This window comes from Capra hircus, chromosome 8 (assembly GCF_001704415.2).
Source record: "Capra hircus breed San Clemente chromosome 8, ASM170441v1, whole genome shotgun sequence".
NCBI lineage: Eukaryota > Metazoa > Chordata > Mammalia > Artiodactyla > Bovidae > Capra > Capra hircus.
Window position 1 is genome coordinate 11,018,035 of NC_030815.1, and position 21,999 is coordinate 11,040,033.

The 21,999-nt window shown below is 51.2% G+C and overlaps 1 protein-coding gene across 1 annotated transcript; it reads left to right on the forward strand.

The window, feature by feature from the left end:
• Positions 387 to 18,070, forward strand: LOC102182127 (clusterin). Its single transcript, XM_018051875.1, has 9 exons — positions 387 to 575; positions 4,631 to 4,747; positions 6,026 to 6,174; positions 8,483 to 8,653; positions 10,582 to 10,990; positions 12,796 to 12,897; positions 16,444 to 16,673; positions 17,400 to 17,569; positions 17,819 to 18,070. The coding sequence occupies exons 2-9, from the start codon at positions 4,669 to 4,671 to the stop codon at positions 17,826 to 17,828; spliced, it is 1,320 nt and encodes a 439-aa protein (XP_017907364.1). The 5' UTR covers positions 387 to 575; positions 4,631 to 4,668; the 3' UTR covers positions 17,829 to 18,070.

The window sequence follows — 21,999 nt, forward strand, 5'->3', positions numbered from 1 at the left end:
TCTATCACGACATCCCTCTCCATTACAGCCCCGTTATTTCTGATGCTGTTAAATGGAGCCGGAGGAGTGGCGCAAGTGAGAAACAAACGTTCAGTCGGGCAGCGGAATTGTGAGTTTTGATTTGGGAGTAGGCACCAGCCTGGGGCGCGGAGCATCCCTCCACTTCTGCGGAGCTGGGGGCTCGCCGCGCACGTTAATTCAGGCTCTTCCCTCCTGGGGGCGCCGTGCCCCAGCTCTGAGCCCCAAGGGTGCGATCCCACACCCCAATGTCTGTCTCCGCTGGAGCCTTTCGCGGTGCCAAAGCGCCCCCCTGCGCCCCCCGCTGAGTGCTGCACCGGATCTCTCCCCACCTCCACCCCCAGCCAACTGCCCGCCCCCCGCATCTCAGCACCCCCTCCCGCTCGGGCTTCCAGAAAGCTCCCGGTGCTTTCTACGGCATTCTTTGGGCGTGAGTCATGCAGGTTTGCAGCCAGCCCCAAAGTGGGTGTATACGCAGCGGAGCGCTATAAATACGGGCGCCTCACGGTGCTGTGCACGCGGCGTGGCCAGGAGGAGCGCGCGGGCAGCGGTGACCGGTGAGACGTCCCCACCGTTCCAGTTCCCTACGTGGAGCCCCGCCGCCGGGACGATGAGCGAGGGGGTGGGGGTGGAGGTGGCCGCCGGTCTAGGAGAGGATGATCGCTGGTAGTTACAGGGCTGTCAGAGGGGCGCTTAGGGTGGAGTCGGGAGATCAGGGAAGGCAGGTGACCGGAACCCCATCACCTGCGAGCCTGGCGGGGTCGGAAAATTGCTGGGGTCGGCGCACAGGCAAGGACTCGGGAGCCCTTTTGTTCGTGAACTCCAGTCACAGTTCTGTGGGGGTAAACAGGATAGGTGTAGTGAACCTCTTTTTTGTAAAGATGGGGAAAATGACATTTGGAGGACTGCCGCAGACGCTGGAGGCCAGGCTGGTTAGTGGCGGAGCTGGCCCGCTCTGAGAGCCTTCCTGCAGCATTTTCCTTGGAAAGGCGCTGCTATCTCCAGGGGTGGCAGTCAGCTTGAGCGCGTGAGTCATCTTGTTTGCTCCCGAATTCTCCAGTTCTCAGGCTAGTGTGTTTATAAGTATAATGTTTTAAGTATACGTTGTGTGCGTGCTCCATCGTGTCCGACTCTGGTACCCCATGAACTGTAGCCCGCCAGGCTCCTCTGTCCACGGAATTCTCCAGGCAAGAATACTGGAGTGGTTGCCATTTTCTCCTTCAGGGGATCTTCCCAACTCAGGGACGGAACCCGCATCTCTTGCGTCTCCTGCATTGGCAGGCAGATTCTTCACCACTGAGCCACCTGGAAAACTCTTTCTCCTTCCTAATGCCCCAGAGTACATCAGAGAAACGTGGCACACAACCTCCATCAGATTTCAGACGTCTGATTCAAAACTGTCACATTTTATAGATGAAAATCTGGAAGAATAAACAGAAAGAAAAGTCTCCAAAGATAAACAGAAAGTAGGTATCAGAATTGGGATTAGAACCCAAGTCTTGACCTTCCAGAATTTCTGGACTTACTGAAAAAAAGAAGCTGATTATTGCTATTTAAGAGTGAGGTTAAGAATTTAAGAGTAAGTACAAATTCTATAAAAGGATGCTCTTGAGAGTGTTCGTTATAATAATAGTCAGAAATTAAAGACAATATAAATGCTCAGGCTTGTGGGATGGCAAAACAAGGTACACCAGAAAAAAGACTATTACACAGCCATGAAAGTATGCTTTTAGAGTGTATTTGAAGATAGTAGATGTAAAGGACCCAATTGCATAGAAAAGAGGAAAGATACCGCAGTGCTATTGTTTGCCTCTGGAGGGTGTGAATTACAGGTGAATTGTTTTGTTTTTCATTTAGGTAGAGTTTACTTATTTGGGGAGGGAGTAGGAGGGGAGCTTGGGCTTTGGACCCTGCAGCTTACTCTGCCTGACGGTGTCCTCCCCATGGCTTCTTCTGGGGAAAGGAGGGCCTTTGAGTGGCTTGTTTAATCAGAGCAGTTGGCAACCAGGTGCCTTGGTCTGAAAATGGGAGGGGAGGGGAGTTAGTGCAAAGGGAGGGTAATTTGGCTGCACAGCCGCTGTTCTCATACTGTCTGTTCTTCGGCTAGTATCAGTATTGCTACTGCTGCTGCTGCTAAGTCGCTTCAGTCGTGTCCGACCCTATGCAGCCTCATAGATGGCAGCCCACCAGACTCTGCCGTCCCTGGGATTCTCCAGGCAAGAACACTGGCGTGGGTTGCCATTTCCTTCTCCAATGCATGAAAGTGAAAAGTGAAAGTGAAGTCATTCAGTCATGTCTGACTCTTTGTGACCCCATGGACTGCAGCCTACCAGGCTCCTCTGTCCATGGGATTTTCCGGGCAAGAGTACTGGAATGGGTTGCCATTGCTGTCTCCAAGTATCAGTATTACTTGGAAGCTTTTTAGCACAGCAGTCTCGGAATCAGAATCTGGTGTGATAACAAGACTCCTGGCTAATTCCCAGGTACTTTTAAGAAGCCGATTGCTTCATTAAGGCAAAGCCTGCAGCAGGGAAGGACTGCAGGTGGCCTCTGTGTGCCTGCTTCAGTTTCTCTGTCCCTGTCTCTACATGTAGGACATGTCTCTACATGTCCTCCCACTTCCCTGAAAGATACCGTGCCAGTGCCCACAGTTGGTCCTACGTCTATTTTTGAAGGAGTCAGAATTTCCTGTGGTGACATAAGACTCTTGTGTTTACAGAACAAATTCAAATCTCTGAGGTCTGATTTAGGTCCGTTTTACAGATGGAAAAACTGAGGCTCCAATTTCAGTGACTTGGTGTCAAGGAAAGAACACTGGAGGCGGGGATTGGGAGGGCTGGGTTCTCAATCCTGGGGTTGCCACCTGCTGGTAGGCCTTGGGGAGCCCCATCGTGTTTCTGGGTTCTGCCTCCCCTCTGAGGTGGAGGATTGAATGGGAGACAGGTCCCTGTCCCAGCTCTCAGCTCCATGGCTCCCGTGGTCTCCAGACTCCTGATGGCAGATCCTGTACTGACCCCTGGGTTTCTGGACTCCTCATCCAGTGCTCTTGCCTTGACTTCCCTGCATCTCTTTTCCTTAGGACCCAGTGCCCTGTCTTCCTGTCCAAGCCTATTTCGAAGACTGGTATATGGGTTTCTCAAAAGCCTTCACTTATGGGGGGTGCTCTGCTGGAGGGGTGTTTCTCTCTGGCTTTGTCTCTCTGGCATGACAAAGCCTCTGTCCCTGCTTGAGGCGTTTCAGGCCTCAGTGAGCAGCTGGGGCAGTGCCTGGCAGACCTGAAATAGCGCCCTGGCTCAGCCGCCCACCCACCATCTCTGGAGAGGTCAATGACCCGCTCTCCTCTCCCACGCTGCTCAGGGACCACAGCCCAGCTGCCTTACTAATTGCATCTCAGAAGAGACTTGCCTTATTCATGTTCTCCCAGGGTCTCAGCCTACGGAGCTGAGAGCAGCTTTGGAGTGAGCGTCATTCCAGGAAGGGGAGAGCCCCTTCCCGTTCTTGTTAGGGGAAGCGGGTGAGTTCAGATGATAAGTTGCGGGGAGGGGTGCAGCGGGAGGGATGCGGGGGGAGGGGTTTCTGTTTTGCAACAACTTCAGCTTTGGGGAAAGGATCCATTGTGTAAGACCAGCTGGTCCAGGGTTCAGGCAGCCAGCCGAGTGTGGTGGAAGGACCTTGGCAGACGCGCTGTGGTGTGTTAAGAGAGACCAGCTGAGTGAAAGGGACCTGGCAGAGCAGAGAGGCGCTCCTCCCAGCAGGACTTCTTCTGGGGAGGCTCCTTGCCCTCCCCCTCGCCGACCTCGCCACATCCCCCTCCCCAATCCTTTGGCTTTGCCCCTCCCTCGATACGCTCCCTGGAGACCACTGTCCACGCCTTGCTCTACTCTCATCCACACCTCCTGCCCCAAGTCTCACGCTGGTGATGACAAATGGATTTATTTTCCTGTGCCAACCCAGAGGGTCTGAGGCTGTCAGTGCCTCAGGCCCTCAAAACAGCCTCAGACCCTCGAAAAGCACTTTCAGGAGGTGTTGAGACATTTCTGGGGACAGTGCTGTGATCGATTGGTGATGCCTGCTGCGGGCAGGCTTGGTGATGTCAACAGCAGGGGGCTGGCTGCACTCTGGGCTGCAGTCCCCACGTTGGGGGGATGGAATAGGCCGGATGAGTGACCCAGGAGAGGTGTGTTCAGAGTTGAGTTTGGTGTGAGCAGGCATTGTCAGATGGATGTCCTCTCTGGATGCAGACAGTTCCTGTGCCTTTTTCGGGCACAGTCAGCTATGATGAGAAGAGGAGGAGGAGGGGGAGGAACAGGCGGAGGGTAGCTTGGACCTGAGTCCGGTGGTTCTGACTCCAGATCCTCGTTTCTTCTGTATGAGGCTGCTTTCCTGCGGTTCTTCCCGGTACCCGCTGCCTCCCCCTTTCTTTTGAAAGTGCCCATTGGCAAGACTGATCCTTTCTTGTCCAGTCCCTGGGATAAAAAGGCGTTGATGCAAGTAAGGGCATAGCGGAGGGCCAGGCCTCAGCAGGGCTCCAGGAGAGCAGGCGGCAGGCTGGGCCGGAGACCAGCGGGCTGTCTAGCTGTTGCCATGACAGTTCCCTGTTCTCTGCAAACAGAGGCGTGCTGGGATTCCAGAAGTGGAGAAGGAGGCAAGATGAAGACTCTACTGCTGTTGGTGGGGCTGCTGCTCAGCTGGGAGAGTGGCCGGGCAATCTCGGACAAAGAGCTCCAGGGTAAGTGACCAGGCCCCCAGGGGTCAGAGACCATTTCCGCCCTGTGCATCGGATCTGGTTTGCTCTGCTCAGGCCCCTCTCTGAGCCCTCTGTCGCTAGCCCAGGCTCCTTGTGGTCAAGTTGTCTTCCAGGCACTTTCAGGTGGAACCCAAGCCCTTTCTGACTGCTGCGTCTTCTTCAGCTGTTCCCTTCCCAGGCCGCTTGGCCCAGCGCCCACACTTCCCCCATGACGCTCCTTGAAGCCTGGACCACTAGGGCCTCTGTGGACTGCCCTTTGAGTTTCCATAAAGCTCACTACCTGTATCTGCCACCTTGCCACCTAGAAAACCAATGCTCTGGATTCAGGAAAGAGGAAATATCATTTACTAGGAGGGCTTGTCATCCTTCAAAGCCCAGCTTTTGCTTCCCCTCTTCTGCTAGGTCCTTCCTGACACCTGTCTTCCCTCTGCTTCACTCTCGTCCTACGAGCTGACCAGCTCTCCGGGGCAGTAGTTAGAAACCCTAATGTTGAGATCAGAGGTGGGTGGGACTCTGTCTCTGCCCTCCCCAGCTGTTATAACCCTGGGTGAGTATCTTGACCTCGCTATGATTCTTCATCCTCATTTGTGCAGTGGGGTGAAGGCAATGTTGAGAGTCTTAAATAAATTGCATGTGAAGCGTCCAGTGTGGTGCTTGGCCCAGGATAAGCACCAGAGAAGCATGGGCTGTTACTTTCAGTACCTCGGAGACATTATCTCATTGTATTTGTCACACGATGTGGTGTCTGATCACAGTCTCACCTCCGTGTCCCTGTCACCTGATACCATCTGTCAGAACAAAGATGAAATTCAGATGTTTGCTTAAACTGCATTCCAGAAGAAATTGTATCCAAAAGGATACTATTTTATATGTTGATGCTTAAACAATTACGCTTCCAGGATTTTTTTTTTCCTTGAAAATTTTCTTCTGCAGCTGGTTAGGCTGCTCTTCCAGCGTCCCAGGAGAACACTGGGTTATTCCTCCTCTGGGGTGTGTCTGCTCCAGTGTTTGCATTTCTGAGCAGCTGGCTGTAATTGATTCTCAGGCCCTGGGTCTTCAGTGTGCCCTGGAGATGGAACCGGGCATGGAACCCGGGTCAGGGTGAAGCTGGGACCCTGAAGGCTGCCTGCCAAGGAGACCCCAGCCATGGCAGCCCCTAGACCCCCTGGCCTTTCAGACCCTTTAAACTGGTTCCAGGGTTGTATTCCCAGCACCATCCCTTCCTCTCACATCATCCACCTGCCTGCCCTTTTCCTGCAGAAATGTCCGCTGAGGGGAGTAAGTACGTGAATAAAGAAATTAAAAATGCCCTCAAGGAGGTGAAACAGATAAAGACCCAAATAGAACAAACCAATGAAGAGCGCAAATTACTGCTCAGTTCCCTAGAGGAAGCCAAGAAGAAGAAAGAGGTAAGGAAGAGCCGAGCTGCCCCCACCTTGATCCTCTGTGCTGGAGGGAGGGCATGGGGAAGCCCTGCCAGGTTGCCATGGTGACCCTCTGTCTTTCCTTCCCGGCTGTGTCAGCTGATATCCAGGGCTGTGGTTAACAAATAGGGAAGGTTTATTTGCTTTTGAAAACTTCAAGGGGTGAGATTTTGGATCTGGTTTCGTTTCAAGCCTGGCCTAGGGCCTGCTGCCCAGATTCATTTCAATAGATTTTTCTAAACCCCGATTGTGTGCAAGCTCCAAGGTCGGCTTTGGGTAGGGTCTGTCATTGTCACAGGTTAGGAGGTGGATGTCACCCTTCCTTCAGGAAGCTTAATCTAGTGTGAGTCATGCCTTTGGGGTACAGCAGGCACACACTACTGCTCACATCTGAGTTCTGGACTACTTTGTGAAGAGACATCTAGGTCCACTGGTGAACACTCAAAACTAAACTACTGTTGTTCAATAAACAGCTTATTTGTGCGGTGCTAAGTCGCTTCAGTTGTGTCCAACTCTTTGAGACCCCATGTACTGTAGCCTACCAGGCCCCTCTGTTCCTGGGATTTTCCAGGCAAGAATACTGGAGTGGGTTGCCATTTCCTCCTCCAGGGGAATCTTTCTGACCCAGGGATCGAACCTGCTTCTCTTCAATGTCTTCTGCATTGGCAGGCGGGTTCTTTACAACTAGTGCCACCTGGGAAGCCCAGCTTATTTGAAAAATAAATAGTCCCCTTGAAGATATCCTCAAATTCTACTCCTGTTGCTATCCTAACCCGATGACAGAAATGCTGAAATGGGGCCTATGGTCCCTAATGCATGGAGTGAAATCATTATAAAGACTCAGAGAAGTTCTGCAGTAAAGGAGCATATGTGACTTCATTCAACCCGAGTGCTTTCCAAATCCAATTGACCAGGGAATCCATTAATTTTTTTCCTGATAACTTGTAGCACAATTTCATGGAAGCCACTTACAGAAATGTTGGCCTGGGTGCAGCCCTTTCTTTAAAACTTAATGGCCTTTCTTGGCATGAGTAGAAATTCCCACCATACTATGAGAAGGCTCCTAGAGTCCACGGAGAAGTGGCAAGTCTTTTTCTTGAATATTTGTGCTACTCACTGGAGTTTGATAGTTGACAATCTATGATAAAGCACATCATGTTTGGAAAAAGACTCCATGACTTCTCAGTTGAGGAATATGGGAATGGGAAAGAAAGGAATTGCCTGTGAATTGGCCTAGTAGAAGGCACAGTGGCCTTCCCCATTTGGGAGCAAGAGGCAGTGGACACGGACCAGAGGGACAGGGAACATGAAGCAGGGAAGGACCTCACATAGCTCCTTCTGGTCACGCATGCCTAGTGTAGCTTCATTTGGGGGTTTGGGTGGTCCACTTAATTCCTTGGAGAGTAATACACTCATTTATCAAGATTTTAATATGGAAAAGCAGAAGAGGAAAAGTTTCTCCATAATCCTTTTACCTTAGGACAATTCCTTAGGCATCTAAAGATACCTGCATTTGATCTGTTTCTTACTACTTTTTTCTCCTCTCTACTTTTTGGACAGTGGCTATACTCAAACTCTTGAATTTTTTAATGTGAGAAATGTTTATTATAATATTTAACGCTTATTATAAACACCCTTGGCAATGCTACCCTGTTTACCATCTGTAGGTACCACAGTTTCCTTAACTGGTCCCCTAGTTTTGAGCATCTGAGTTGACACCAGTATTTTGTTTTTGCCATTCACGAATATTGAAACAAATATCTTCAGGCATAAGAACTTCTCCTTTATTGCAGGAAAACCTTGGGATAGATTCTTGCAGATTTACTGGGTCAAATGTCATGGTCATGTTAGAGAGTTTTGGTAGTAGATGTGACCTTGATTTTGGAAGCTTACCTATTACCGTGGTATGCCAGGGGCCATGGTTGCCACAGAAAAACAAGATTCAGGGAAGCTTTGGAAGATGACATTGAAATTCCTGAAGTTGAGAGTAGAAAGTGGGGTATTTAGTGAGAGGGGAGAAGTCTTGGGGTAAAGACTGTAGGTGCAGCGTCAGAGAAAGAAGTCCAGATGAGCTCTAGGGGCCAGAAAGGAGTGAGGAGCAGGATGAAGATGGGAGGATGTTTAAAACCAGATGAGAAGGGACATCCACGTGGCAAATGCAAACCAGGGCAGGGATGGAAACAAGCACCCCGTGTGCCCAGGTTGGGCAGAGGTGGGAGGGCCCACCCATGCCTACCTCGGGCAGGGGAAGCCTGTGGTTTCTATGGCTAAGCCAGCCTGTGTCATCCCCTAGGATGCCCTGAATGACACCAGGGATTCTGAAAACAAGCTGAAGGCGTCCCAGGGGGTGTGCAATGAGACCATGACGGCCCTCTGGGAGGAATGTAAGCCCTGCCTGAAGCAGACCTGCATGAAGTTCTACGCGCGGGTGTGCAGAAGCGGCTCGGGACTGGTTGGCCACCAGGTGATGCGGGCCCCGCTCCTTCAGCACAGCATGGCTTGGGGTGGGGAGTGAGGAGAGCTGAAGATGCTTCTTTGATTCTGCGCCGAGTTCCAAGTCGGGGGAGGGATTTCCCCACCAAGGGCTTCTCTCATACCATCTGGGTGCCCTGCAGTTCAGCTCAAGTTGGACCCCATCTACCTGGAGACAGCCTCAGACCCCACAGGTTCAGGGCTCAGTCCCACAAGACTGCCCCGTCACACCCACCCCTAACTTCAACAGCCAGTCAGAAGTCCAGGTGGTTACCTGTGCTTCTGACTGACTGGCTGTAGATTAGAGGGTTCCATGACTGCTTCCTTTTGTTGCTGGTTCGCTGAGTCGTGTCTGACTCTTTGCAACCCTATGGACTGTAGCCTGACAGGCTCCTCTATCCATGGGATTTCCCAGGCAAAAATACTGGAGTGAGTTGCCATTTCCTTCTCCCAGGGATCTCCTTGACCCAGGCATCAAACCCAAGTCTCCTACAGGTGGATTGCCCCCTTAGGTGCAATTAATTTGCTCGAGAAGCTCACAGAACCTGGAAAAACATTTTACATAGTAGATAATCAATTTGTTATAGAAGGATATAACTCGGGGGATTTCCCCAGTGGTCCAGCGGTTTAAGTATCTACCTTGCAGTGCAGGGGACATGAGTTCGAACCCTGGTTGGGGAACTAGGATCCCACTTGCCATGGGTTAAATTTCACATAGGTAAAATCATTTTTAAAAAAGCCACGAATGGGTGACCAGCCCATTGGTCACCCATTAAAAAAATAATAAAAATAAAAGGATATGAGTGAGGAACAGCAAGACGGAAGAGATGCCCAGAGCTAGGGATGGGGAGTGGTGGGTGTCCTTCGTGTCCTCCCCAAGTGCAACAGTCTCTTGCATCTCCTTGGTGCATGTGTCTATCAAACCAGAAGCTTTACAAGCCCATCCTTTTGGATTTAATAGAGGCTTCACTACACCAGCACGACTGATTAAATCATTGGCCATTGGTCACTGATTCAATCTCCAGCCCCTCCCCTCTGTAGAGATCAGGGGCTGGGGCTGAAGGCACTAGCCCGTTAATTCATGTAGTTCACTCTGGACAGTCAGCCCCCATCCTTAGTTGCTTTCCAAAAGTCACCTCCCTAGCATAACAAAAGACACCTTAATTGCTCTTATCACAGGAAATTCCAAGACCTTTAGGACCTTCTTGTCAGAAACCAGACTATATATACATGTATGTATATGTATATATACATATTTATATATATACATATATACATATTTCTTACGCTAAATCACAGTATCACAGCTTCATTTCGCATGTCAGTTGCAATTGATTAATTCCGGCTGCATTGGGGCCCAGAGTGTGTGATTGATTGGTAATGTCTGCTATGAGTGCAGTAATGCGGAAATGTGAAAAACACCTGTGCCAGGTATTTGCCATCTTAAAAGATTCTCATCCAGCTATTCTTAGCTGCGTAAGTTAACAAATGGCTCCACGGTAGGGCAGAGCCCTGTGTCCTCTTTAGCAAAAGGAACTAAGAATTTTTAGTATGCTAATATTGATCTACCCTCCCCTGCAGGCCTTGCTCAGTTAGGACTCATGAATTTTGCCCTTCCCCAGAGTCCTATTGGTTGGCACTTGGCTGATTGGGGAGGGGGGGTCAAAGAGGACAGAAGACTAGTCTCACCTGACGGGTCTTGTGACTTTCTTAGCCTCACGGGTCTTCTTACTCCTCCCCGCTGGGGTCAGTAGAATGGAAGGGGGCTGGCCTGGACGTTTCAGAGATGGGGAGCCATGCCCAGCTGGGCCTCCCACCCTCGGCTGTGACTCTGAGATGTCCCAGGTGCAGCTGGGATGGGCCTGGCCCATCTTGACAAAAGGGGAAGCATCCCTGACTCTCCCCCATCTCCTGTCACAGCTCGAGGAGTTCCTAAACCAGAGCTCCCCCTTCTACTTCTGGATCAACGGTGACCGCATCGATTCCCTGATGGAGAATGACCGGGAGCAGAGCCACGTGATGGACGTCATGGAGGACAGCTTCACCCGGGCGTCCAGCATCATGGACGAGCTCTTCCAGGACCGGTTCTTCCCCCGGAGGCCCCAGGACACTCAATACTACTCCCCCTTCAGCTCGTTCCCAAGGGGGTCACTCTTCTTCAATCCCAAGTCCCGCTTTGCCCGGAGCGTGATGCCTTTCCCCTTGTTGGAACCCCTCAACTTCCACGATGTGTTTCAGCCCTTCTACGACATGATCCGCCAGGCCCAGCAGGCCATGGACGCCCACCTGCAGAGGACTCCCTACCACTTCCCCGTGACGGAATTCACAGGTGAGAAGGAGGGGGATGAAAACTCAGTTCTTTGAGATGCTTAACCCAGTCACACAGGCTGTGATGCTGAAGAGACGTACAAATAGCTAAGGAGCTAAGGAAGTGTGGAGGCAGGGAGCCTTAGATGCTCAGATCTGTGCCCAGGACTTGGCCTGTATCATCTGAATCCCCCAAAGAGCAACCTGGGGAGGGGGCTACCATCCCTGTTTGACAGGGAGTGTAGGAACATGCCCAAAGGTTCACGGACATCCTTGTTGGCTCAGCTGTAAAAAATCGGCCTGCAATGCAGGAGATGTGGGTTTGATCCCTGGTTTGGGAAATCCCCTGGGATGGTCAAATCTAACCCTACAGGACTTGTAACTCTGGTATTCTTTTGAATTTTCCAGGCTCCTTCCAACAACTGGTGGGCATGGCACTATTTCCTCTAGGGTAGGGTTCCCCAGCCTCTGGGATTTAATGCCTGCTGATCTGAGGTGGAGCTGGTGTAATAGTAATAGACATAAAGTGCACGATAAATGTAATGCTCTTGAATCATCCTGAAACCATCCCCCACCCACCCCCTCCCTGGTCCATGGGAAAATTGTCTTCCACAAAACTGACCCCTTGAACCAAAAAGGTTGTGGACCTCTGCCCTTGAGGGCTAGACCCCTTTGTCTTGGGAACTCAGGTGCTTTATATGGATGCCATGCATATATTGGCAATGAATTACATAATCAGCTCACTGTACAGTTAAGAAAGCTGTTTGTGGCTATAACCTTAGGGTTTGGTAGAGAATGGGCACATAGCGAGTATCTTTCGAATGAATGAACTCTAACACGGACACGAAAAGCCGAAACTTTTAGACGTGATTTCTTTCATTGAACCAATAGACTCTGGTTGGCCAACCCCATTGCCTAAATGCTACGGCTGGGCCAGCACTGGGTTCTGGCTTGTAATGGATTGGAAGTGTGGGAGGGTGCTGACTTAAATAGGTTTCCCTGGTGGCTCAGTGTTGAAGAACTCACCTGCCAATGCAGGAGACGTGAGCTCGACCCCTGAGTTGGGAAGATTCCTTGGAAAAAGAAGTGGCAACCTGCTCCAGTATTCTTGCCTGGAGAAGCCCATGGACTGAGGACCCTGGCAGGCTACAGCCCATGGGGTCGCAAAAGAATCTGACACAGCTTAGCAGCTAAACGACAAATTGACCTGAACAAGCATTTCCTGCATATCCATAAGGTTGCGGGGGGTGGGGTGGTGGTGAAGTGAAGTGAAGTCGCTCAGTCATGTCCGACTTTTTGTGACCCCGTGGACTGTAGCCCACCAGGCTCCTCCGTCCATGGGATTCTCCAGGCAAGAATACTGGAGTGGGTTGCCATTTCCTTCTCCAGGGGATCTTCCCAACCCAGGCCCTGTGTTATAAGGAGGTTCCAAGGTAAATCTTACTCCTGCCTTCAAGGAGCTTGCGGCCTGGCCAGGGGGAGAGAAACAAGACAAGACAGAATGCAGAGCAAGACGGGTTATGATGCCAAAGAGAAGTGCACACGGCTAAGGGAGCGTGGGGGTGGGAGAGGCGTTGGCTGGTGAAGGGGATGAGAGGGTGGCCATGCCCAGCTCAGGGGGGCCCGGGGGCCACCTCCTGGTCCCACTGCAGGGAGTCTCACTGCTGGTCTGAGCCTGGAAGACCAGCGGTCCTCAGGCAGACAGCCAGATGCCAACCTGCTCTGCCTGCAGAATCATCTCAAAGGGCCTGTCAGTGGTATGGAAGGGCTCAGAGAGATGGGGGCAGCCCATGTTGCTCTGTGTGACTTGTCCCCGTGTGTTCCCAGAAAACAACGACCGCACTGTGTGTAAGGAGATCCGCCACAACTCCACGGGATGCCTGCGGATGAAGGACCAGTGTGAGAAGTGCCAGGAGATCCTGGAAGTGGGTGAGTCAGGGACCCCCCGGTCTCCTGTGTCTTCAGCTCCCCAGCACCTCACTGGGGTTGCCTTGAGGGGCTCAGGTGGGTGGGAGTTTAATGCCAGCTCTGCTGCCTTCCAGCTGTGGCTTTTAGGTGAGGGGGACTGTCCTGTGCTCGGCTCTGCCTGGATCCCCATCTGGGGTTGAGGGTTAAGATGCAGAGTTGTCCCTGAGGTCAGGAGACAGAATACTTATCACATCAGCTCATGGTTAACAGGCTGACTGTGGGAGCGGTGGCTGTGCTTTCTAAAAAGCTGTCATCCTGTGACTTCCTCCAGTTAGTCTGTTCCCAGGGGCCAAACCTAGTATATATCTTCTTTTTTGGCTGCAGACGAAAATTTAGAAAGTATGTTGTTGTTCTGTTGTTTTGTCGCTGAGTTGTTTCTGACTCTTTGCAACCCATGGACTGTAGCCCACCAGGCTCCTCTGACCATGGGATTTCCAAGGCAAGAATACTGGATTGGGTTGCCATTTCCTACTTCAAGGGATCTTCCCAACCCAGGGATTGAACTCAAGTCTCCTGTATGGACAGGCAGATTCTTTACCACTGAGACATCGAGGAAGCGCTTCGACAGCACGGAGCCTGTTAAACTCTTGCCGTGTGTTTGTTACTAAATACCCTTCTTCTCAACACTTAACAAACATTTACCCTTCTCCCTAGAATAACTGGGGTGGCTGCTTTTCTTACAGAGGAGGAGACTGAGTCAGAGAAGGTTTGGTGACCTGCCAAGATTACTGGATGCTCCTCCTGAGGGGGTGTTTGGGAGATGTTCCCCACCAGGGCTGCTGTGTTCTCTGCCCTGAACATATGGTCTCTCCTTGGGGTACCTTCGCTTTCTGGCCACCTTCCCTGTGGTTGGTTGGTCCCTGAGTTAAAGGAAATAGATCTCTTCTGCTGTTGCTTTCTGTTTTACCAAGGGGACTGAATTCTTTCTATTTGGAGGTCAACAGCTATAAAAGCAGTTGACACACAAAACTTCCTGGCTCACAAAAGTCTATGCCTGGAAGGAAGGAGTTAATTATTTCCCTGTACTGAGTGAATCGATCCCGATCCCGGTTGGTGTGTCAGGGGGCGGGGAGGGGAGGTGGTAATGGTGTTTGCTTTGCATTTAATTCTTTTCGGTGCCTGGGCAGCCCTTCAGAGTCTAGTTAAACATTTCTAGTCTCAGTGCTGTGATTTTAGAAGCCACTGCAAAAGTACAAGTGATATACAAGGCTGATCTGTGAAGGAGTGAGGTGAGTCCACAAACCCGCCTCTTGGGTTTAGCCCATAACATACCATAGTTAGAAAGCCGTAAATCACATAGTGCCTCACGGTGAGAAGGTCACCTTAGGGCCAGAAGGAGAGACCTACCCACACCCAAGCTCAGATTGGTGCCCCTGCTACTGATCTTAACCGACACTGATCACAACTTCCTGAAACGCTGGCTTTCTTTCCTCCATTGAGGAAGCGTGTGTGCGCCGCCTGGGACCTCCAGCCTGGACTTTTGCAGTCTCCCTTCTCCTGGCATTTTGAACCAGATCATTCTTTTTTTTTTTTTTTTTTTTTTTTTTATGATAGGCTTCATCATTTTTTAAATAACTATTAAAAAATGTTTTTATCTGGCTGCACTGGGTCCTAGTTGTGGCATGCAGGGTCCTCATTGCGTCACGCGTCGCAGTGGGTGGGCTCAGTAGTTAAGGCATGCAACGTGGGGTCCTAGTTCCCCAACCAGGGATCAACCCCGTGACCCCTGCACTGCAAGGCGGATTCTGAACCACTGGACCCCTGGGGAGGTCCCTGGACCAGATCACTGTTTGTGATGGGGGCTGCCCTGTTCACTGTAAGTTTAGCAGCATCTCTGGTCTCTAGGCCCTGGATGCCAGGAACCTCCCACCGCTGCCGCCCACCCAACCCCCCCCCCCCCCCGCCACCCCCGCCACCCCGCCACCCCCGCCAGTTGTGACAACCAAAAGTGTTTTCAGACCTTGTCAAATATCCCTGGCGACAGCGCCCCCAGGTGAGAGCACTGCCCTAGGCCGCATCCCGGTTGCCAGTGACTGTCCTTATTTTCAATGACTCCCTGGCGCAGAGAGTTTAGTCATGGTGCGTATTTCTCAACCCAGCCGATTGTTCATAATCCTATGTCTTGCTCCACCTAACATTTTATTTTAATTTAATAGAAATGATTATAACCAGCATGATGAAGCATGCAAGAACTCCTCCTTTTCCCTGACTTGCTTGAGTTTCCCTGACTTGCTTGGGGATATTTTTCAGCAATTAAGGGAGAGAAAAACAGAGAGTGTTTAAAGAGAATGTTGTTTCTAGCTCTTGTTTATCTCACCATCTGCAGTGGGTAGGGTTGGAGGTGGGGACCAAAAGCAATGAACTTCCCTACTCTCTGGTGAGGTTGGCAGCCAGCCACGGTGGGCAGGTGGGCAAACCTGGACCCACAGCCCTCAGTCCCTGTGTGCTTGTGGTCCGAGGATCCTGGCTGGCTCTTCTGCTACCCAGGTTCTTGGGTCCAGAATTTCCAACTCTATAGATACAGGCTAGCTTGGAGAACTTTCCAGAGCCATAGACTGAGCAGCAAGAGCCCAAGTTTAGGAGTGACAGCTCTGGGTTCACCATCCTGACCTCCCAAATCGTTCATCCTATGACTCTGGGTAAATGATTTAGCTCTGTGATCCTCAGTTTCATTGCTGGACATCAGAATACATCAGACCATTAGTGATCACTGCTATCCAGAGTGCTTGGTAATGCCTGGGCATAGGCATAGCTGCTGCTGCTGCTGCTGCTGCTGCTAAGTCGCTTCAGTCGTGTCTGACTCTGTGCGACCCCATAGACGGCAGCCCACCGGGCTCCCCCGTCCCTGGGATTCTCCAGGCAAGAATACTGGAGTGGGTTGCCATTTCCTTCTCCAATGCATGAAAGTGAAAAGTGAAAGTGAAGTCGCTCAGTTGTGTCCGACTCTTAGTGACCCCATGGACTGCAGTCTACCAGGCTCCTCCATCCATGGGATTTTCCAGGCAAGAGTACTGGAGTGGGGTGCCATTGCCTTCCCCGATAGGCATAGCAGTATCGGACAAATAGCAGCTACAGATAACATCCACCATTTCTGGAAATGATTCCTGAGGGGACAGGGCAGTGAGAGGATCTCGTGGTCTGAGCACACGGAATCCTGAGGCCATGCTTCTTGAGGTGTGGGGCAATGCCCCTCCTTGCCCGTCTCCAGGGAGGCAGGGTCTTGCACCCAAAGAGAAATCAGTGATGTCACCAAGACAGTTTGCTTCAGCTGACACCATCTCCGAGAGCAAGACTTTCTCGATGAAGACAGCAGGTGCTGAGTCACACTCAGGGCCAGCTCTCTGCTTTGTCTTGGGCTGACCGCGGACGCTTGGTGGAAAGATGGCATTCTGAGTAGCTCTGGCTCAGGTCCCGGCTGCGTGACTTGGTTGCCATTGGTCTTCATCCCTGTTGAGCTCTCCCTTCACATTTCTGTCATCTGTCTGTGTTCTTTGCCTCTCTGCGCAGACTGTTCGGCCAGCAGCCCGACTCAGACGCTGCTGCGCCAGCAGCTGAACGCGTCCCTGCAGCTGGCGGAGAAGTTCAGCAGGCTGTACGACCAGCTGCTCCAGTCCTACCAGCAGAAGATGCTCGACACGTCGGCCCTGCTCAAGCAGCTGAACGAGCAGTTCACCTGGGTGTCCCAGCTGGCCAACCTCACGCAGAGCGACGACCAGTACTACCTGCAGGTCTTCACGGTGAGTCCGTGCTGGCCGCGCACAGCCGCTGCGCCCGCGGTTCGGTCTGGAGGTCGTGTGGTCCTCCCCAGGGGTGAAACAGCATCAAGATGTTCACGGGGGCATGTCAGCTTTCGATGGAGCACTTGTCCTACCGCAGGAAGCAAACCCTCAGGCACAGCGGTGCACGGAGGCCCCGTCGCCCACTGAGGCGGAGTGTCACAGTCCCATTTAATGGGTGAGGAAAGGGCGCAGTTCAACAGCTTACCCCGCATCTCCCACCTGAGGGGTGATCACCGTCCAGCTGCAGAGCGAGAGCTCTTTCTGGAGAGCTGCCCTGTCCCACGTAGGAGGCCTCATCAACTGGCCTGTTGTTCTCCACCAGTGAGAAGAAGTTTCTCTCTAGTACCAGGAAACGTTTCTTTTTCTCTCCCTGCTGCCATTTCTACTACCACCTGGCTAGTGGCTGCCCATAGGAAGCAGGCAGCTCAAAACCATATTTTACTTGGTGGGGCTCCCCCTGGACTGGCCCTCCATGGAAGGTGTTTCCCCCCCAGCCCCTATACACACACAGACTAGTGTGTCTGTGGAGTTAGGGCATTTCTGTTCCCCGAGTTGTATAGAATGTGGAGGTGAGTGAAAAGCAAAGGAGTCCATGGATCCGAATGAAGCCTGACTTTAGTTGCCAGCTGAGTCCGTGTTGACTGTCATCCCTGCCCCTTCGTGAGCTTTCTTTTCTCTTTCCAGGTGAATTCCCACAGCTCCGACCCCAGCATCCCATCTGGCCTCACCAAGGTGGTTGTGAAACTCTTCAACTCCCTCCCCATCACAGTGACGGTCCCGCAGGAAGTCTCCAATCCTAACTTCATGGAGAATGTGGCGGAGAAAGCGCTCCAGCAATACCGCCGAAAGAGCCAGTGAGTGTGTGCCCCCTGCCCCACCGCAGTCCATCTGGAGCCAACAGCATCCTGGGGGTCCATAAAAGTGGGGGCAGCCTGGGCATCACTGGAGCTACAGCCAGAGCCTAGGCAGGAAGTTGGAAGCTGCTAGGAAGTTTCTTCTTTCTTTGGAGGATGTTCTTTCTGGGTTGGAGAGAATCAAAGTGTTGGTTGCTGCATCTCAGGGAGTATCAGCCCTCACCTTCCCCTCCCCTGCTTCTTTTTCAGTGAGGAGTGAGGCGTGAAAGTTGCTGTTGCAAGTATGCAGGCGTCTCCACCCACTTGCCCCTGAGATGAGCTTCAGGCCCCTTTAGAGAGCTGTGCACGTCGCCAGATGACCAGGCCCTGACTTGGAGTTCCTCCTGACCCCACCAGCCTCTCCTTTGAACTCCTCTGAAACGCACTAATGCCTGTGTTTGCGGATCACGGGAAGAACTTGCTCGCATGCCACTAACTCAATAAACCACCTTGTAATCTGAATGCTCTGCTGTGTCCTCTTTTTTTTTTTTGACTGTGCCCTGAGACATATGGGATCTTAGTTCACTGTTGTTTATTTGCTCAGCCTCTATTGATCTCTATCTATTACAGAACCTGGTAGCCCACCAGGTTCTTCTGTCCATGGAATTCTTCAGGCAAGAATACTGGAGTGAGTTACCATTCTCTTCTCCAGGGGATCTGCCTGACCCAGGGATCAAACCCTCATCTCCTGCATTGGCAGGCAGATTCTTTCCTGCTGAGCCCCAGAGAAGCGCCTTTTAGTTCACTAATGAGGGATCAAACCTTCGCCCCCTGCATTGGAAGTGTGGAGTCTGGACCACTTGACCACCAGGGAAGTCCTGGTGTGTCCTCCTTATGCAGATTGTTCTGTTTGTTTGTTTTAACCCCCACATGTCTTCATTTGGATATTGAAAAAAAAAGAAAAAAGAAAAGCTGGTGTCTAAGCTGGTATAGTCTCATATAATTGAGAATAAAAGGAGGGGGATGATGAAGCTGGCTCCGTTAAGGATTTCCTGCTTTTAGGAAGAGATGTGCCCAGCAGGCGACTAAAACATGTTTCTGAAAAATGAACCTTTTCCATTTATTATAAAGCAGATGTGTACTCTGATTGAGGTTAGGGTGATCTCCTGAAGGAATGCATTGAAAATTAGGATGCATATGGGGTAAAAATAAGGCATACCAGTTATTTTAATACATAATTGATATTTTCCTTCTGGAAAATGTACTCCCCCCCAAAAGCAAAATGAAGTTATTTTCTTTTAATTGTGAGAGCTTAGAATGAATCCCTGTGAAACCTTCTTGACTGTGGCATAGTTTCGTTCCTGTCTGTTCTATACAACCTTTACATCCTTCCATCGACCTTAAGAAGTTCTCTTCTGCCTGGATTTTTCCTGGTAACTGTTTACCCCTCGGGGCTTCTCAGATGTCTCAGTGATAGAGAATCCTCCACCAGTGCAGCAGAGGCAGGATTGATCCCTGGGTCAGGAAGATCCCCTGGAGAAGGAAATGGTAACCCACTCCAGTATTCTTGCCTGAAGAATCCCATGGACAGAGGAGCCTGGAGGGCAACAGCCCATGGGTTGGCAAAAGAATCAGATCCAACTTAGCAACTAAACATTTCACCCCTCATTTGGAAATATAGCCGGCCTGCAGCACCCTCAGATTGCCAGCAGGTGGCACTGACTAACTGAGATACTTCTCTTCATATAAAGAAGCCTTTCCATTTATGGATCTAAAGAATCCTGTTCATCAAAGGGAAATAAAAACCATCTGGATGCACCCCAGGTCTGTAACAAAATCCACATGTAAATTAAAAGCTTAAAATATTCTTAGTTTACTTTTCCTTGTCTCTCAAGTTATAAGCACCCTTGCCACACAGACAGCAAGCTTATGTCCACAGAAGCTAGTGCTTTGGCATTGCTATCAGGGAAATTCAGAGGAAGGTGTGTGTGATTCACTTACACACACACATTAAATTAGGGTTATGGTTCAGAAGGTATTTGCTAAAATGACCTTAACTGTAAATTCACGTGCTTAGAGCCCATGCTCCGCAACAAGAGAAGCCACCGCAACGAAAAACCCAGGCACCACAACTCAAGTAGATCCCACCTGCTGCAACTAGAGGAAACCCACATGCAGCAACAAAGACCCAATGCAGCCACAAATACCACCTGATATGAAGAGCCGACTCACTGGAAAAGACCCTGATGCTGGGGAAGACTGAGGGCAGGAGAAGAGGACCATGGAGGATGAGACGGTTGGATGGCATTATCGACTCAATGAACATGAGTTTGAGCAAGCTCTGGAAGTTGGTGATGGACAGGGAAGCTTGGCATGCTGCTGTCCATGGGGTCACAAGGATCGGACATAACTGAGCGATGGAACAATAAAAGCAAAAAACAAAAAAACACCAGAAACTGAATCTGACTCTGAGTTTCACTGGGTGCCCCTTTCCCCCTCCTGTTTCCCTCTTTGCACGGTGGCTTGGTTTGAGGGTCTTTGGACATCCCTCCATCTCCGATAGAAATCTCAGCCTGAGGCCCTGGAAAGCCTGAGGCAGGAGATGAGGTCACCAAGATGCTGGATGAGACCTGGTGGGGATCTTCTGGCTGGGGGGTCTGTGGATAACGGGCTCTCAGTTTCTGGCTTCTAGGATCTTTGTGGCAGCCAGGGAGCAGGACTTGATGTTCTGAGAAGAGGGGGCTTGACCTCTGCCTGGCGAGGGCGTGGTGGTGGCACGAACCCTGCTCTCAACCTTTATGTGGACACTTGACTGCCTTCTGCCAGAAACTTGTGATAAGATATCGTCTCTGATCAGTGTGAGGTGAGGTGACACCAGACTTGTGCAGTGTGCAGCCTGGGCAACTGTGACCAGGAACCCGGGGCCAGCCACAGTTCTCTAACCCCTGGGCCAATTGTTCTGTGTAATCCCATCAGGTCTCCACAGTTACCTTGAGGGCAGTGGTTACTTCCCCCACAGCCCAGAAAGTTGCCAGGGGTAGCTTTCATCAGAGAAATGCCCTGTGACCAAGAAGGCCTCGAGGGGAGAAGACCACACCCTAGTTCCTTGTGGCCCGGGTTGCAGCACTGTCCTGAAACGCAGCAGGGAGCAGGGGAGCGGTGGGAGCCGAGAAGCCCCCCAGAGCGTGCGGAGAGAGTGCGCCACCAGCTGGTGGAGATGGGGATGACAGCCACTCGGCTCAGGCCTCCCCGGGCTCCTGGCATCATCTCTCCTGAGGTTACAGGGTCACGGAGTCTGCCCCTTGCTATTCTGCTCAGGCTTGTGCCCCCCACCTCCTCCTCTGATGGGGGAGAGACAGAGCTCGGCTTTGGACGGGAGAGTGACGTTCCAAAGTAATCGGATCCTTTTATTACCTGTGAGATTTTCAGGAAGTAGAACAATCTGCTCGAGCTATTATCAAGGGACAGAACAGTGGTCAGAATGAATAAAATTGCTTTTTGTGTGTGCCTCCGAAGGAATGGAAACTCCACAGTTAACAGATTCCCAGAGTCGCATCCACAGTTGAGCAAGAGGTTCAGACAGGAAGTGGACCAAGGAGAGACAATCGCGAGTGTGGTTGTAGACGTGAAATGTGTGCCTGGTTGCCCAGCGGTATCCCACCCTTTGCAGCCCCATGGACTGTAGCCCGCCAGACTCCTCTGCCCATGGGACTTTTCAGGCAAGAATACTGGAGTGGGTCACCATGCCCTCCTCCTCCAAGGGATCTTCCCAACTCAAGGACTAAACGTGTGTCTCTTATGTCTCCTGCATTGGCAGCTGAGTTCTTTACTACTAGTACCACCTGGGAAGCATAGACATAAAAAGAACCATTTATTTGCAGAAATGCAGAATTGGGATCAAACCCAAGTCTAACTCTGGGGTCCAAGGCCCTTGCCCCAGTGCCTGCTCACAATGAGCATTTGTCCGGTGTTTTCTCGCTGTGACAGGATGGGTTGGCAAACCCAGGAAGCAGCAATATTAAATAGATCTAAAGACAATTCAAGGACTCAGGTCTGCAGAACTTGTTAACAGAACTGACGATTACCAAATCCGTCAATAAGATAGCAAGTAAACATTGGGCCACGCGGAACAAATGTACCAGGTTAATAATGAACTCTTTGTTTGCCTCTGAGATATCTCAACCCCTGGTGCACAATCCTCCCAGAAGGTGACATTGATCAGAGTTGGGGGGGGGGGATGGGCTATGACGGTGCCTCCTGCCCCACCCCCACCACTCTTGCTCTCTAATGGTCAACACTTGCCTTCAGCCAGGTCAAGTCCATTGCAAAGGTGGGGAGAGGTATTCAGGCCACAGAAAGGGGAGGAAGACAGGTCAGCACATTTCTTGTCCTCACCTCTTCTCAGGTGGCGCCGGTGGTAAAGAATCCATCTGCCAGTGCAGGAGACTTAA